The sequence below is a fragment of the Festucalex cinctus genome, chromosome 13, assembly GCF_051991245.1.
Source record: "Festucalex cinctus isolate MCC-2025b chromosome 13, RoL_Fcin_1.0, whole genome shotgun sequence".
NCBI classification, from domain to species: Eukaryota; Metazoa; Chordata; class Actinopteri; order Syngnathiformes; family Syngnathidae; genus Festucalex; species Festucalex cinctus.
Genome location: NC_135423.1, coordinates 26,687,084 through 26,705,736, shown reverse-complemented (window position 1 = coordinate 26,705,736; position 18,653 = coordinate 26,687,084). Strand labels below are relative to the sequence as shown.

General features: G+C 39.7%; 1 protein-coding gene and 1 long non-coding RNA gene across 8 annotated transcripts in view; one reads left to right on the top strand and one right to left on the bottom strand.

Moving 5' to 3' along the window:
• bcas3 (BCAS3 microtubule associated cell migration factor) overlaps positions 1–18,653 on the bottom strand; it is a 1,025,650-nt gene that overhangs the window by 510,031 nt on the left and 496,966 nt on the right. Inside the window, exon 23 of one of the 7 annotated variants that reach the window (XM_077541215.1) lies at positions 9,145–9,450. The exons of the other annotated variants lie outside the window; for them this stretch is intronic. Within the exon in view, the coding sequence (XP_077397341.1) occupies positions 9,440–9,450 (11 nt within the window). The 3' untranslated portion in view covers positions 9,145–9,439. The remainder of the gene's footprint in view (positions 1–9,144; positions 9,451–18,653) is intronic. 7 annotated transcript variants of the gene reach the window in all.
• LOC144033595 (uncharacterized) lies at positions 6,921–8,105 on the top strand. The gene is made up of 5 exons (XR_013288013.1): positions 6,921–7,294; positions 7,431–7,477; positions 7,563–7,604; positions 7,682–7,715; positions 7,791–8,105. It is a non-coding gene; the product is annotated as an uncharacterized LOC144033595 (long non-coding RNA).

The following is an 18,653-nucleotide window of genomic DNA, read 5'->3' as shown; positions in this document are numbered from 1 at the left end:
GACAACATTCCATTATATATACAGCGCCACCTAGCCCTAGAGGCATAAAAAAAAATACACCAACTTAACGGTATTTTTACAAAAAAAAAAAAAATCCACATGTCAAGGTTTATCATGCCATTTTCAAAGAAATTCTGCTTCCAATGTGCCGTACCTAAACTTGCCAGTACCCCAACGTGCCAGTACCCCAACGTGCAAGTACCCCAACGTGCAAGTACCCCAACGTGGCCCGGGCTGCGAGGGCCCTTTATAGCTGCTCGCAGCTCTAGTTCTTCTTCTTCTTCTTCTTTATTCTCCGCAAACGATCCCGATTTTGGGTACCTAAACATTCACGAAAACTCACCGAACTTTGCACACTCCTCAGGCCCGGCGAAAAATTTGATATTATGAAGTCGTCATAACAACGCGACTCTATAGCGCCCCCTAGTGTAGAAAAATAAAAGCCAAGCCCGGCACGTTTGAGCTGGAGCAACGAAAATTGGCAGGCACGTGTAGCACCCCGAGATGCACAAAAAAGTCTATTGGGACCATGTAGCTAAAATGTACAGGAAATGAGCTATGAATTTTTTAATGTCCAATTTTGGCCTATTTTGGCACATTCACTGTGGTCATGCTTTTTCCCCCTCTGCAAACATTTTTCATCCAATTAACTTCAAACTTGGCATTTATCATCTCAGGACGTGAGAGAACAACTGGGCAAAAAGTCTTGCCTTTTCGAAATACTATATGATGGGGGCGGGGCATCAAATATTGCCTTTAAAATTTCATTTGTCCAGAAAGAGCAAATGCTTAATAACTCCCATGTTCAAGCTCCAAAAAATCTCAAACTTCTCAGGCAACGTAATAGTCACGGCCTGAAAACATCTATATGATAAAATTCAGTTATACATATAGCGCCACCTAGTGGTTACAATAAATGTCATACTTTACGTTTTTAGCTACTGTGCTGAGCTTGTTGAAGGGATCCATTTGAAAATTGGTCAGAAAAGCCTTAAGATGTTGATCATGCCCCACACCGAATATTGTAACTTTTCGCCAAAGGGCGTGGCCGCTACGGTGACGCAAAGTCTGAAGATTTTTCGTGAAAATAAAAGCTGCATTAACTTGACCGAGATGATCCTATCTTCTCAAAATTTCACACATTTGATGAGAGTCCAGCCCTAAAGACATCTACTGACTTATATTTCATCTAACTGATAGCGCCACATAGTGGCAATTTTTTTTCTTACGAATTTTTTTCTACGTTTTTCTCCAAACACGTTAACTGGACCTACCTCATATTTGCTCAGATGAGGGTTTCGGCCTTCATGATGTCACAACACGAAGTTTGTGAGTTTTTGCGAATTGCTGTGGGTGTGGCTAAGCGCTGTTCGCCAAGAAAACAACGCCAGTTTTGAGGGTCTAAACATGCACAGAAACTCATGAAACTTGGCACACACATCTGGCCTGGTAAAATGAGCAATATTTTATTGTTGATTGTGCTATTTTTACAAAAATGACTCAATAGCGCCCCCTAGAAGTTTTTAACGAAGCAGCCCCGGTTGTACGTTTAAGCAAGAACGACGAATATTTTTAGGTGTATGAGGGAGCCCAAGACCTACAAAAAAGTCTCTTGGACCCATATGCTAAAATGAACAGGAAGTGAGCTACGAATTTTTGAATGTCCCATTTTTGACAATTTTTGCACATTCACAGGGCGCAGACTTTTGCCCACTTCTCCTACACGTTTCATCTGACTGAGTTAAGACTTGACCTGGACCATGTCAAGACCTGAGCCAACGACAGGGGGAAAAATCTTGACCTTTCGAAATACTATATGATGAAGGCGGGGCATCAAAATTTGTGTTTCGCACTGAAAAAGGATATGCTTAATAACTCCCCGGTACATGCTCCAAAAAATCCCAAACTTGACATGTATGTTTATCGTCAAGGCCTGAAGCTATCTCTATGACAACATTCAGTTATATATGCAGCGCCACCTAGCCCTTGAGGCATAAAAAAAAAATACCCCACATACGGTATTTTGTACAAAAAATGTAAACTCATTCTAAGTGTGATAACTAAGTCATTTATGAATATTCTTTTAGTTTCCACCACTCAAAATGTTCACTGGCATCAGACTTATCCAAACATATATATATTTTTATTTATTTTTGATAGCCTCTGTGGACATTAAAAGCAATATCGTGAATGAAGGATATGCTTAATAACTCCACGGTACATGCTCCAAAAAAAATCCCACACTTTACATGTATGCTTATAATCAAGGCCTGAAGGTATCTCGATGACAACATTCAGTTATAAATACAGCGCCACCTAGCCCTTGAGGCTTATATAAAAAAAAAAAAAACACATACGGTATTTTGTAAAAAAAAATGTAAACTCATTCTAAGTGTGATGACTAAGTCATTTCTGAATATTCTTTTAGTTTCCACCACTCAAAATGTTCACTGGCATCAGACTTATCCAAACATATATATATTTTATTTAGTTTTATTTATTTTTCATAGCCTCTATAGACGTTAAAAGCAGTATCGTGAATGAAGGATATGCTTAACTCTTTGACCGCCATAAACGTTTAAAAACTCTACAAATTGTCTCTACCTTTAAACTTCCCCCGATATGGCGTTTTAACATCTCATTACTGAAAGACGTAGAGTTTGATAAAATTATTAGAAGGGAGTGGGCAGATTTTTTGGAAATAAATGACTCTCCAAATATATCTCCATCTCTTCTCTGGGAAGCAGGGAAAGCGGTAATTAGAGGGAAAATTATATCATATTCAACTTATAAAAAGAAACAGGATCAAAAATTAGAAAAATACCTGGAAGATAAAATTAAACAACTAACAGATGAATATGCATTAAACCCAAATAATCAAATATGGATAGAACTACAGAATATAAAAATACAGTTAGATAACATGTTATCTAAAAAGACAGAGTTTATAATACAACAGTTGAGATATAATAATTTTGAACATAATAATAAATCAGGTAAATTCCTGGCAAATCAACTTCAACGGAATCGGGAAAAATCTCTTATAACGACTATTAAAGATATAAATGGTGAATGCACACAATCACCAAAAGAAATTAACCATATTTTTTATAACTATTATCGAAATCTATACTCAGAAATTAATAGACCTAACCCTGAACATATTGAGGTATTCCTAAATAGCTTAAATATACCTCAGTTATCTATTGAACATAAAGATATTCTAGATGCCCCGCTTACTATAGATGAGTTGTATCGTGCTTTAGACAGTATGCCTAATGGCAGAGCACCTGGTCCAGACGGCTATCCGGCTATATTTTTTAAACATTTCTGGTTAATGTTTGCTCCATTATTTCTAAGAGTAGTAACTGAAATTAAAAGTAAGGGTGATATACGTCAAGATATGAATATAGCAGCAATTAAAATTTTATTAAAGCCAGAAAAAGACCCCACCCTCCCGTCAAGTTACCGACCGATATCACTAATTAATACCGATATTAAAATTATCGCTAAGGCCTTGGCATCTCGACTAGAGACAGTAATCTCGACAATTATTCATAGCGATCAAACAGGTTTTATTAAAGGTCGTCATTCTACTAATAATATTAGGAGGCTCTTTAACTTGATTAGTATGTCACAGCGGTATGATAAAAAGGCAGTTGTTATTTCGCTGGATGCAGAAAAAGCCTTCGATAAAGTTAACTGGTCCTTCCTCTTTGCTGTCTTAAATAAATTCGGCTTCGGGGAGTCATTCATTCAATGGGTCTCAATATTATATGATTCTCCTAAAGCTACAGTTACTACTAATGGGATTACATCACAGAGTTTTACTCTACAAAGGGGAACAAGACAAGGGTGCCCAATGTCTCCTTTATTATTTGCTATATTTATTGAGCCGCTTGCATTAGCTATACGTCAGGATAGACGGATCCAAGGAATCCACTCCGGGACAATAGAACATAAAATTAATCTATATGCCGATGATATACTACTCTATTTAGAAGAACCTGCTATCTCGCTAGGGGAAGCATTTAACTTAATAACTAAATTCTCTCACTTATCAGATTACTCTATTAACTGGACAAAATCAACATTATTACCTATCACAGAAAATTCATGGAATCCTACAAGTCAGGATCCACAGTACTCCTTTCCTACAGGTAATTTAAAATACTTAGGTGTTAAAATTTCACCAAAGTTAACTGAATTAACTTCTTTAAATTTTTTACCATTATTGGATAGTATCCGTAGTGATCTGGAGCGCTGGAATAATCTTCCGATCTCTTTAATAGGACGGATAGCTACTATAAAAATGAAAGTTTTACCAAAGATTAATTATTTATTTTCAATGATTCCATTTAAACCTACGTCTAACTGGTTCCAATCGCTGGACTCTGCTATCATAAAATTCTATTGGAATTAAAAAAAAAGCTAAAATTAGTCTATCTACTCTTCAGGAAAGTAAATCTAAAGGAGGTTTAGAGGCACCAAACTTTATGTACTATTATATAGCTAATCAACTACAATATCTTGTGCTATGGACACAACCCAACAGAGATACTAACTGTTGGTTGGAATTGGAGCAGAAGGATTGTAATAATCTTAGACTGTTAGATTTACTCTTTATTACAAAATCAATAAAACGACATGATTGTTTTAAAAACCCAATGATAGCCGCCACCCTGACTGCCTGGTGGAAGGCATTAGAAATTACAAACTCCCAATTGGCGCCCTGTGGGCTTTCTCCCATTTGGCATAACCCCGACTTTCAACTTAATAATCAGTCGTTCCATTTAAGCTTATGGGAGCAGAAAGGAATTACACACCTTCATCATCTTTTCTCAGATAATAAGTTTATATCGTATACAAACTTGGTCCAGAAATATGAAATAAAAAATGGAAATTTCTTACATTATCTGCAAGTTAAAAATATGGTTAAGAAACAAATCCCAACACTTCAGGATACGCTCCAACTGCCTGTCTTAGCTAAAGATATTATAAAGCTTTCTCCAACAACAATAAAGAAAATATCAAAAATATATAAGTTATTTTTATACACAAATAAAACGTATTTACCGACTTTAAAATGGGAAAAAGACTTGTCTATAGTTCCGGAACCAGACTTTTGGACCCAAATCTGTGAAAATGTATTTAAAATGACCAAACAGACAAATTTGCAACTTATCCAATATAAGATACTTCATAGAACATATATTACACAATATATGATGAAAAAAATGGGACTCTCTGACTCCGACATTTGTCTCCAGTGCTCACAAAACACTGCCGATACTTATCTTCATGCTTTATGGTCATGTACTCCAGTGCTGCATTTCTGGACTAAAATCTTGGAAAAGCTCGCTGATATATTAAACTGTAGGCTTCCTTTTTCTCCAAGATTGTGTTTACTAGGTGACTTAACAATAACTGAGCTACCATGTAAACAATCCCAATCTATATTTATAGCCCTTACTATTGCTAAAAAAATAATCCTTGTCAATTGGAAAAATAAACAATCTCTAAATATCGACCACTGGTTAAACTTACTAATAAATTATATCTCAATGGAAAAAATCTCTGCCTTAAATAAAAATCAAGTATCAAGATTTAAACAAATATGGTCTATGTACATAGAATATTTTAATCTTAATTTGGCAACTTAATCCTGCCAAGATTCTGCCTGTTAACGAGAGCCACCACATCGTTACAACTTCTGTTTTCGCTGCTTCTGTATTTGATATTTTGTATCTGATTGTTTTTATTTTTATATAGTCAGGAACCTAGTTGCTGCTAGTGGGCTCGAGCATACCACACTATACGACACTATACTCACTAACTCCTTAAGAGTTATTTCTAGTGGGCACTAAGCATCAACACTTGGTGTTACTGCATGCTAATTAGTCAATTTTCTTGACGCCGTCCCCCGTGGTCGGGCGGGGGTGGTTCTGCCGCCTCCCCCCCCCGTTGTCTGCTCGGTAGCGGTTGCGTCTTGGCCGCTCCCTGGGCCCCCTGTGGGGTGCGGTGTTGGGGTGCTTTCCCTGGTGCCCGGGGCGGCGCCGTCCCGGCGCGGTCCGCTGCTCCTTGCCCGGCGGCGCGGTTCGGGGCGGGTAGGCCTCTGGTGTGCCCCGTGGCTCCCTCTCCCCTCCCCCTTCCTCCCCCCCGTCGCCTCTCCCTCCTCGCCTCCTCCCGCCCATCCTCCTCTGCCTCCCGGTCCCTTTTCCCTTGTCGCCCTCCCTCCTCCCCCCCCCCCCCTCCTGCCCTGCAGCCGCCCTTTCGCCTTCTTGTCGTCTTCCCCCCGCTTCCCCCTCCCCCCTTCCCTGTCTGCCCCCCGCCCCCTCCCCCTCCCTCTCCCTGGGCCTGGGGCTCCCTCCCCGGCCCGGGCGTCGGGCTCCGGGGGCCGGGCGGGGGTTTGAGGCCTACCCCACTCCGGTAGAACTCCTGGCGCCCCGGGCGGGCTCCGGTGGCCGGTGGGCTGTCCAGTAGCCCTGCTGCGCTGGCGGTCCGCCTATTGTGGTGCCAGATGGGTGGGGTGGGGGGCGGGTGGGGGTGGGGGGTGCTGGGGGACGGGCGTGCCACCTACACCCGCCGGGTTGGGTGAGGCCCCGCTGGTCGCTCCTCTTACTCACTTCACTAGTTTTGCACTATACACTTTGTAAATATACACATAGGGCAAAAATAAAAACAAATAAAAATAAAAAATAAACGTTTAAAAAGGTTCAGTATAATCCTAGGATTGGCCGCCATAGACGTTAATTGACGTCTACTATGTTTTTTTATGGAAACGGGTGGAGGAAAGCCTTGGGCAGCTGTGCTCCAAGTATCAAGCCGATCGGGTTACTATATGAGTATTCCTGGCCACTAGATGGCTGTGATGAGTCTTTTGGACAAGATTGGGTGGGAGACAACAGTAGAAGAAGAGAGGCTGAGCTAGAGTGTTGAGGGGGAGAGAATGGCTAACTTGGCTAAGGGAGTCAAAAAGGCTACAGATGGCAAGCAGCTCACGCTTGATCCTTATTTTCAAAGCTCAAAAGCATCGAACAGTGCTCAAGAGCACAGTGATGACGGGGTTAAGTCATAGTTGAAGCGGTGACGCGGCCGTTTCGACCACGTCCTAAGGCCCCACCGGCTAGCGATGCTAATAACGTCCTAAGGCCCCACCGGCTAGCGATGCTAACACCGGAGAAAAGTGGTGCACAACCGAGCACGTCTGCACAGATGACGTTTCATTGGACGATGACGACTACTATGGGTCCGATGCAAGACAGTCTTGGACAGTCTTCCAAAGAACGTGAAGGTAAGCGCTAACATGCTAAGAGATTGCTAGTAAGATTACTTTCCTAACTTTCTCGGGCGATCTGCTAGCAGCGTGTGTAAATGTGCTGATATACACTAAAACATTACCTATACAAACGTGAATGTATATTTTATAGATCGTGCTCACAGCAACGTCCGACCGCTGGTTCTACGACAAAGAAAGGTAAAAAAAAAAAACGTTTTCAATACACCGCAACAATAAAAGGAAAGTCTTTCGATAGTATTGTAATTGTATATGTTTCTTTCAGTTCCTACCCAAAGTGACCCTTCTCACATTGAGCAGAACAAAGGTAAAAAGAAAAAAAAAAAAAAGAGATTCTCCACAGCACTAATAAAATATTTGATGGTAAATGTCTTCTATTTACAGAATGTGCATCAACCAGTACATCCAAGAAAAAAAGGTAAACATGCACACACGCACACATTGTATCACAGTGCTCTAAAATAATATATGATATTGAAATGTATATTTGCAGATCCCAAAGTCTGGCTGGCATGAAGTTGATGAATTCGGCTGGCAGCCAACCATCTTCCCCTTTGCTGCAAAACCAGGACCAAGGGATGCTGCAGCAGAGCTGAATTCCCACCTGCCAGCTGACATCCTGGAGCTCTTCATCACGGATGAACTTCTCTAGCACATCGTTCATCATACCAACCTCTACGCAAATCAGTCCATGCAGAAGCAGACTGACAAAAACTGTTGCGCACGTGTAAATAGTTTGCAAAGAGTTTTCCAAATTGTTTGTTCGGATTGCTACTGTTGCATGTAAATAAACTGTTATTTTGCAATCAAAAAACATTTTTTATTGTTGTGTTTTATAGAAGTTTAGGTGTTTGTAGAATCACTCATGCAAAAAAAAAAGTGGCAAATTCACTAGAGTGCATGAAATAACATTGTTTCACAAAAAGCTTGATTTCTCCGTATTTTGGAAGAAAATAGAGGATTTGGGTGAAACGAAGCTGTTTTCTATTGTTGATTACTGAAGATCCGAATAAGGTAGAAACAAACTTTTGAAAGATGAGACTTCAATCTTTCATTTGGTAGTATCCGCGTTTCCATAGTCCTAACACAACATTTTCTGTGGAGCTTGAAAGATCGGTAAAATTCTGTAAATCAGCTGGCAGTATAGGGTTACCTTTTCCGAAAATGGCTGGCAGTCAAAGAGTTAATGGTAAATTGTGTGAGTACTGTAAGTAATGTGGAATGAAACAATATATTTCCAAGAAGGTGTGAATTTTTTAAGCTAGTTGAAATTTGTAAATCGTCAAGTATTATGTGGGAGTTGTTGGACGGCAAAAAAGTGTGGAGAATAAAATGTGCCTCAAATAATTACGAATACGAATAACATATGTAGGAATGCTTTCCCACAACATTCCCACAATAACAATAAGTATAATACTACTAATAATAATAATAAAGGTTAGAAACAACTTGTGTGGGGTTAGAAATAACAGCATTTCCACAATCAAGCTTCCCGAATAGAGCTGAATATTTGAAATATTGGCTCTATGGAGTCATATCATACACAGCTGGTCACTTTCCTCAGTCAGAGACGGCCAACTCATGATAGTTTTTTGGTGTTATGGAAATCACTTTATTACAGCTGCAGTTGTTATACTGCTTGACAACTAAAATTGATTTGAGGTGAATTTTTCCAGCTGGGGTTATAGATCACATGATGTGGTTGGAGGACTTAGATCTGTATTAATTGTGCTCGCGAGAACAGCTATACATAGCTATGGCAATCTTTTTCCCCCCCAGTCAATTGTTTGCTGAAGATGTAACCAAATGCTTGGAACATAGAGGAGGCCAGCTAATTCAACACTCACCAATTTATCTACAACAAGATGATGCCCATGATATTTATCCTTCTGCATAATATTTTAAACAGACCACACATGACGGACAAATTGGTAGACATGTAGAAAGTTGGTCATCTTCTTCTTTTGCTCTTGTTTGCTCGTCCTCTTCTCTCGCTGTCTGATCAATGTCAAACAATGATTGGGGAGTGAGTGAGAGAAGGGAGGGTTCATGCAGGGAGGATGAAAAGGATACATGTGTGGGGAAAAAAAAAGAGATAACTTAATAGATCAAAATGATCATTGGAAATGAAGAGCTTCACTTTCAGGAATAACCTGCAGGGGACAGACAAGGAATATAAAGCAAAGTAGAGTTTCAAATGTCTGCTAGTGACATGTATGCTTTTGTAGGGAGCCTCTCTGGTGTCAGGGTCTAAATTTTTATTTATGTTTTGCTAATCTGTACCCACAGTTTAGTAAACTGTACCCACAGTTTACTAATCTGTACCCACAGTTTAACAATCTGTACCCACAGTTTACTAATCTGTACCCACAGTTTACTAATCTGTACCCACAGTTTAACAATCTGTACCCACAGTTTACTAATCTGTACCCACAGTTTAACAATCTGTACCCACAATTTACTAATCTGTACCCACAGTTTAACAATCTGTACCCATAGTTTAGTAATCTGTACCCACAGTTTAACAATCTGTACCCACAGTTTACTAATCTGTACCCACAGTTTACTAATCTGTACCCACAGTTTAGTAAACCGTACCCATGGTTTACTAAACCGTACCCACGATTTAGCACTTCTGTGGCGTTATGTAATAAGCATGCGCACGCAACGTTCGAGTGGTTGCTTGACAGCAGTATTAGCAGCGAAGAAGTGTTAAACCGTGAGTACAGTTTACTAAACTGTGGGTACAGATTGCTAAACTGTGGGTACAGTTTACTAAACTGTGGGTACAGATTGCTAAACTGTGCGTACAGTTTACTAAACTGTGGGTACAGTTTACTCAACTGTGGGTACAGATTGTTAAACTGTGGGTACAGTTTACTAAACTGTGGGTACAGATTAGCAAAAAAACAAACAAAAAAAACTCAGACCCTGACACCAGAGGAGCTCCGTACTTTTGCCACTTTTGTTAGAACGCTTTTTTTAAAAATGTATTCTTTTATTTAATATGTTATTAAAAAGTACAGATGACGATTGAGCCTGCCAAATCAAATATTGGCCATGGAAGTTGTCATTTTGACATTTTAATCTGATGAGCAGCCAAGTGAATTGTTTTCGGCGTCGGATACAGCCAACGGTAGCTGTTTGTTCAAGACAAAAATAAAAAGGGTGACATGCCCAAGCAACGTTTTCTGGCGGCATTCTTGCAAGACGTCACAATAAGAAGAAATAGTGGTATGGTTTTGTTTGATTGATGTCCAGTCTTATCTGCAACAACCATCACAGCCTTACTGAAAATAATGCTAGGCATGCCTACGCTGACTTATACGCATACGCGACAAATACGTCACGTGCAATGTAAGAGTCATGTACATTTTGTACAAGTGAAGCTGCAAGTTTCTGAGAACGCCGGCGCACAAGACACGTGAGGAGGGACATACTACAAACTACATTTGTGTCGGCAACTAAAGAGCCACCTGAAAAAAGAAACCCACATTGCGTTTGGGCATCTAAAATGAGGTAGAATTTTGCTTTCCTTTTTAATTCTTCTGCAGACACCGTTCAAACAGGTGGCCCGTTCAAAGCGATAGGTCAGCGCATCCGTCATATTGGATGTGACAATTGTATTTACCATTAAAGTGGCAAATAATTAGTAAGATTGACTTTGAATGGGATAACATTTGAAAAGGCAATCCACATGTGCCAAAAAATCAAAACTGAGATATTGATATATTTGAATTCTGCACTTAATTTCCTTTAAAACAGAGGTGTCAAACTGCATTCCTCATGGGCTGCAGTCCTGCAGGTTTTCAAGGTATCTCTACTTCAACGCACCTGATTCAATGATAAGGATAATTATCATGCTACGTTCTCACCAAATCAGAAAAGGCGAACTGGAACGCTTCATTCGCGAGCGTTTCACCGCGTAGAGTGTTTTCGGAACAATTGCTGCTGATTCGTGCTTTCGTGTGCACCGGAGCGGAGGAGGCGTGAACAAGGAAGTGGAGCACTTTAGCGAGTCAAAAAAAAAGTGGGCGCCGCCAACTACTCCCAATTCTTTCCTGGGACAAAACAGCCGTTTCACTATTTTCTCCTTTTTTGAGGTACGTGATAGCACTTTCTCTTTTTTAGTGGCAATCTGGCGGCCTGCATTTATGCTAAAAATAGCTTTGGCATTAATAATAAGCACTGCTGCTAACTCGGTTCAGTTTAAAAGCAAGTAAACTGATTTACCAGCAGTTTCTTGATCATCATTTTGTCACGGCTGGCCGTGTTGTTGCGCTCGGGGTGACAATAGAGAGGCCGCTGTGTGTGACGTGGCCCGTACTCGAAGCCGATTGGCTGCCGTGAGGCGAAACGCGAAAAAAGTTCAATTTTTTGAACATCGACGAATATGCGAATGTGCGGATTTTTGTCATAAATGTGCGGATTTTCGCTGCTTTCGCTGCTGCTGAGTCCCAACGAGCGAAACACGTCACCGAATCGCCATCCCTAGCTTTTGGTGAGAACGCAGCATCAGGCTCCTGCAGAGCTTGCTGATGAGCTTAAATATGAGTCAGCTGTGTTGAAAGTGGGAAACCTCGAACACCTGCAGGACTGCGGCCCACAAGGAAGGCAGTTTGACACCTCTGCTTTAAAATGATATATAATACATGGATGTACCTCAAAACTTGACAAAGTTACAACAGTTTCAATTTTGGAAGGTAGAAATCCCTAGTTTTGAGAAAAAATGGTTTAAAGTTTTGGTACTAGCATCATTCAAATGTCCATAGCAACCAGTATCTTAGGAAAAAGATATTAACCCTTTAAACGTTTTGGAAGTTTGACCTCTCAAGAGATGAAGTCAGCCTCAACTTTGAAGATCACATTCAGCTAATAATTCATCTTCTGAGGCATGAGCCAAAGTTAGGTTATTTTATTATTGCTCCTTGTGGTATTTTCTTGCATAAATGAGGTCATATTACCACCGTGGGAAATTTGATTTCATAATTTTGTGTCAATTAAAAGATTATTTGACATTTGATGTGGCCTGTGATAAGTGGTTTATTGATAACTTATCATGGATGTGATGTCTCAAATGCGTTTAAAATGAAAATGTTTTTGTTTTGTTTTGTTTTGTTTTGTTTTGTCCCACCACCCCACCCCAATTAATACACGAGGGACACTAAACTATTGTATTTACAAGTTAAGATAGCCTGTTGGCATTTTGGGGCGGGGTGTCATTGTGACTCTTTTGAGAGGACCATTTTTCATCTTCAAGTTAAATATTGCATAGCTCATTTTTATGTTCATGTCATCCCATTCAAAAGAGCATAAAGTGAAAATGTGTGGTGATATTTGCGACGTATGCAGGCAGACTGTTTTTTTTTTTTTTTTTTTTTTTTTTTTTGATACATCGAAGAAGCAGCGTGTCCGGCGTCGTATGAAACAGACAACATCGACAAGCGATCAAACCATTACATTAGAATTTACGATGCATTATTAAATTAGTCTACATTGCATACAAGGCACTGGTGCATGTCACAACTTTTAATTCCCGACGCGGTCTGAGGGAAGGAGCAGTGTAGCCTGCTCCACGGGGGGTATCGCGGCTGCATATTCCCCGCTCGAGTTCGACATGGTTTAGTCAAGTGTGTGAATGTAGTACTGTAATTTGAATTAAAAGTAGACAGCGATTCATATAATATCTCTGTCTGTTTGGATGACAATTCGCCGGTAACCGGATTGATGACAACACAGAAGCTGTTGTCATCGATGCAAGGTAGGATGACTGTTCACTTTCGTGCTGACTGTTGTTTTTCGACTTTTTTTTTTGTTGCTATGTCCATCCATCCATCCATCCATAAGCAGATTCGCTTATCCTCACAATATTTATATAAACCAGTATTGAATTACGTCTGAGGCTAGGAAATTCCAGTTGTTCGAGGTTGGCTAAAAACACGCCCCGTAGTTATGAGGCATACTGTCTAATAATTGCTTATTTTTATACAGATGTATTACAATTTTGACTTTTGTGCTGCTTGGAAGTGAAACAAGAGACCTCAAGGAAGCTATTTGTGGAGAAATCTCAAAATTGACAAAAAATGTCCAACTGTCTAATATTGCCCATATCTCCTATATAATCTAAGGTAATAGTTCTTTATTAACTCTTTGACTGCCAAAGATTATCCAAAAAACAACTCCAACAGTGCCAGACGATTTCGAGCATTTTCACTCATCTTTCAAGGCAAACAAAATATTGTGCGCGACGACTACATAAACATAAAAAAAGTATATTTCTACCTTATTCCGTTCTTTAGTAATCACCATTTGAAAATAGGTAATTTGAGTGACATTGAAAAGATACATTTTGTGCACAACAGTGACTTAGATATTATTTTTTTGTTTATTGACTCTCTGTGAGTTAGATTTAATGTGACAAAGGCTTTGATCATTCACGTCATCCTTGAAAATGTTCAATTTCATCATATCAGTCATGTTTCATTGTAATTTCATATAACGTGAGCCCATTGAAAAAAGATACAATGCTGCCATCTGCTGGCTATAATTAGTGGGTGTTTTTGATTCCACAAACCATTGAGCAGGCAGTGCTGCACAAGACGTTGCACTTTCCATTGAGAGGAAAAAAAACAAACAACCTTAGTAAACGTCAACGTTTATGGCGGAATTCATTCGGATTTTAGCATACGTCATTAAACGTTTTTGGCGGTCAAAGAGTTAATCCAATGAGCTGTTGCTTGATGATACATCTCCAAGGAGAAACTGAACGAGGCATCTTTACAAATAGCTTCACTTGGCCTCATCCAATATGGCTGCGGGGTCAACGTACTCAGGATGCCGCTGCAGTCTACTGTATGTGTATGTACTGTAAATGCTATGATAATACTGTCAGTGGGTGCCATTCAATGGATAGATGCACGACAGTGCTACATAAATTTATCCAAATATATTGGGCAAGTTAATGCTGTCCTGCATTTCATGTGCCCCCTTTAAGCCTGGGCTCCGGTGACGGGTCTGAAGCCAACACAAACGTAACGTACTTCCTACTACACCACGAGACCTGTATTGCGTTTACTGACACTCAGACATAAGAGTGCTAAACAGAATGAATGGAAAAATATAATAATGAAAAAAGGAGAATCATTTTTGAGATCCATGCCTTAAATGGGCGGGCACAATCATCTTGGTGGGCGGGCACAGACCCCTATGGCCCGCCCATGATGACGGGTGTGAGTGGTGTCAAAGACCGGTCCTCGAGGTCCTGAGTCCTGCATGGTTTTGAGGTTTACTCCACGTTCAAGACAGCTGATTCATATTTAAGCTCATCGGAAAGCTCTGCAGGAGCCATATGCGATAAGTGCTGACAGTCGGGATGAGAGGTTTGAATTACCTTCTGTAGTGCAACAAAATCTGACTAACATACAGTATATGAAATATGGACATGGGTTACACAGTACACGGTGAATAAATGGCGCACAAATGGGCCCCATGACATTATTTTGCTTAGGGCCCCCAAATGGTCAGGGTACCGTGTGCTTGCTGAGGTCTTGTTTGCACATCTTAATTCAATTAAAAGGAAATAAAGCAGCTCTGACCGGCCTGTGAACCAGCTTCCACAGCTGAGAGCTGTCTGCACAAAAGCATGCAAGCTCACACATGCACGCACAAAACCTGAACACACGGCAGACGTGCACATGCACACACACATCCTTGTACATATATCTTTGTGAGGACATCCATTGACATAATGCATTTCCTAGACCCTTACCCTAAACCCAACCATCAAAAATGATTGCCTAACCCTAACCCTAACCCTAACCCAATTCAAACCTAAACTCTAAATCCAAGTCTTGACCTTCAAAAAGAGGTCTTGAAAGTGAGGACCGGCCAAAATGTCTTCACTTCACAAAAATGTCCTCATTCTGTTGGATAGACATATTTTGGTCATCACTATGTATTATGTACAAGAACGCACACACACGCACATGCACATAAAAACTCTGGGTGACTTGCTTGTATCTGTAAAGACTCTTGAATTGAATAAAGATGCAGTGGTACTTTGATTTAACAAATTTTATTTGTCCCATGACCGAGCTTGTAACCACATTTACTTTTTTTTTTTTTTTTTTTTTTACAAAGTAAGGTTGAAAAAAACTAAACAATTTATTGCAGAATAGACAGACAGAATGGAAAGGAATTTGTTTTTTAAAGTGTAATTACTGTAATGTACTGTAGTATCATTGTTAGCCTAGTCAGTGATATAGGGAGCCAGAGTCAGGTTGTCCAAGCTTTGTTGGGTGTTAGTTTTGAAAGTTGTCTGAGTGATTGATATATATATATATATATATATATATATATATATATATATATATATATGTGTGTGTGTATCTATCCATCCATCCATTTTCACCGCTTATTCCTCACAAGGGTCGCGGGGGGTGCTGGCGCCTATCTCAGGTGGCTCTGGGCAGTAGGCGGGGGACACCCTGGACTGGTTGCCAGCCAATCGCAGGGCACACAAAGACGAACAACCATCCACACTCACAAGCACACCTAGGGACAATTCGGAGCGCCCAATTAACTTGCCATGCATATATATATATATATATATATATATATCATGCATATATATATATCATGCATATATATATATCATGCATATATATATATATATATATATATATATATATATATATATATATATATATATATATATATATATATATTAGTGTTGTTCCGATACCGTTTTTTTTGCTCCCGATACCGATACCCAGCTTTGCAGTATTGGCCGATACCATACCGATACTTACGTGTTTTTTTTTCCTCAACATGAAAAAGCTGTCCTGCCATTGGTTCAGAGCATTCAAGGGCCAATAGGTTATCTTAGATCGGCATGCAGTGAGCATGTCACATACCAGTGAATGTTGTGCACCAGCAAGACACAAGATGCTGCATCCAAAATCCTATATTAGCGTTGGAATTAATGGTATCGGCATGTTACTTGTGAGTAGTCACCGATACCGATACCACTGTTTTAATGCAGTGTCGCCGATACCAGTATCGGTATCGGAACAACACTAATATATATATATATATATATATATATATATATATATATATATATATATATATATATATATATATATATATATATATATATGTACAGTGATACCTCGGCTCACGAACATAATTGGTTCCCAGAAAGTGTGTGTAAGGCGAAAAGTTCTTCTTCCGAACATTTATTTCCCATAAGAAACCATTAAAATGAGAATAATACGTTCCCAGGTCCCTATAAAACATAATTTTCTACTAAATAAGCCTTAAAACTACACAAAAATATACCTTATTTTATGTATAATAAATGTGCTATTGTATTGTAATTAAATAAATAAACTGTACTGTATAATAAAGTCGTTTTATTTACCTTTGTGATGGTAGTTCTTAAGGATGGTAGCAGACTTACTTCATTCGCGAGCGTTTCACCGCGGAGAGTGTTTATGGAACGGTTGCCGTTCATTCGCGCTTTCGTGCTCACCGGAGCGGAGGAGACGTGTTCCTTGGTGAACAAGGAAGTGGAGAACTTTAGCGAGTCAACAAAGTGAGCACCGGCAACTATTTTCACTTCTTTCCTGGGACTAAACAGCCGTGGCACTATTTTCTCCTATTTTGAGGTACGTGATAGCACTTTCGCTTTTTTTTAGTGTCGCGAACTCCATTGACTACAATGCAAACGCACCGCCGAATCGCCGTCCCTCGCTTTTGGTTGAAAACGCAGCATTAGGCTTAATACTAGCCTGTGGTGGGGTCGTTTTCGGTCCCATAATAGCAAAAGTACACTCAATATGGTCCAAAATGTCTTTCAAACACAAACCACGTCCGCACTCAAAGAAAGGGGGTGACGAACTGGGACGCCGTGAGCGTGCGTCAGCTTCTCGTGGCCGCCACCGTGGCGCTGTTCGACCGCGTGGTTTGGTTCGTCCGCCGAAAACTAGTTCGTCAGCAGAGACTATATGCTCGCGAATTTATTAATGTTCGTAAGACGAAAAGTTCGTGAGCTTAAGCGTTCGTCAGCGGAGGTTTTACTGTATATATATATATATATATATATATATATATATATATATACATATATATATATATATATAGACACACACACACACAGACGAACAACCATCCACACTCATAAGCACACTTAGTGAAAATTCGGAGCGCCCAATCATGTCATGCCATGCATGTCTTTGGAATGTGGAAGGAGACCGGAGTACCCGGAGAAGACCCATGCAGGCATGGGAGAAAATGCAAACTCCACCCAGGAAGGCTGGAGCCTGGACTCAAGCTTGCGTCCTCAGTACTGGGAGGCGGACATGCTAACCACTCAGCCCCAACGTGATGCCCGTAAATTAATTCCATAATTTAAAATGAAAATAAAAATGACCACAATATTTTGACATTAACAAATATTCTGAATGTCAAACATTTATGAACTGGATTTTGACTGATTTTTGCAAGTTCCACAGAATATTGTGTTCGATTGCTATAAAAACATGGAACTTACCAAAAGAAAGATTAGAGTCTCTTCTTTCATCAGGAAAAAAATATATATTTCTATCTGTTTCCGTTTTGCAGCAATTAGCATGAGAATATAGCTAACTTTCATCAATATTCACATTCCTGGTGAAAAGACAAAAAGAGCTTGTTGCAACATTGCCATGGTTGATCTCATACTATGCTGCCACCTGCTGGTCGTTTTTGTAATAACTACCTCTTCAGTGCATCAAAGCCTTCTGTATGCTCTAGCACAGGGGTGTCAAACATACGGACCCCGCGGGCCGCATCAGGCCCGCAAAGTGGTTTCATCCGGCCCGCGAGATGATTTTGTAAAGTTAAAAAAAACAACAACAAAAAACATATACATGTGTAATTTCTCAAGCAGTCCTCAGATGAGCAACGGGGGAATCGTCCTGGATGTCATTATTTTACACACAACTTGAAAGTTACGGTTTGTTTAATTATTATTATTATTACTATTATTATTATTATTATTATTATTATTATTATTATTATTATTATTTATTATTATTTTTTTTTTAATCATAGACCGACAAACGTGTTAAATACGACACAAATTCACTTACTGGTAACACAAATAGCTATGACAAGGATTAGCGCCCTAACTGAAGCGGATGCTTCAAGCAATGGTAGTTATTACAAAAACGGCCAGCAGGTGGCAGCAGAGTATAAGAGATCAATCTGGGCCATGTTTCAAAAAGATCTTTTTCCCCACTGTTTTAAACAGATTTGTGAATAATGATCAAACTTTGCTAGATTCTAATGCCAATTGCTGCAAAATGGAAAC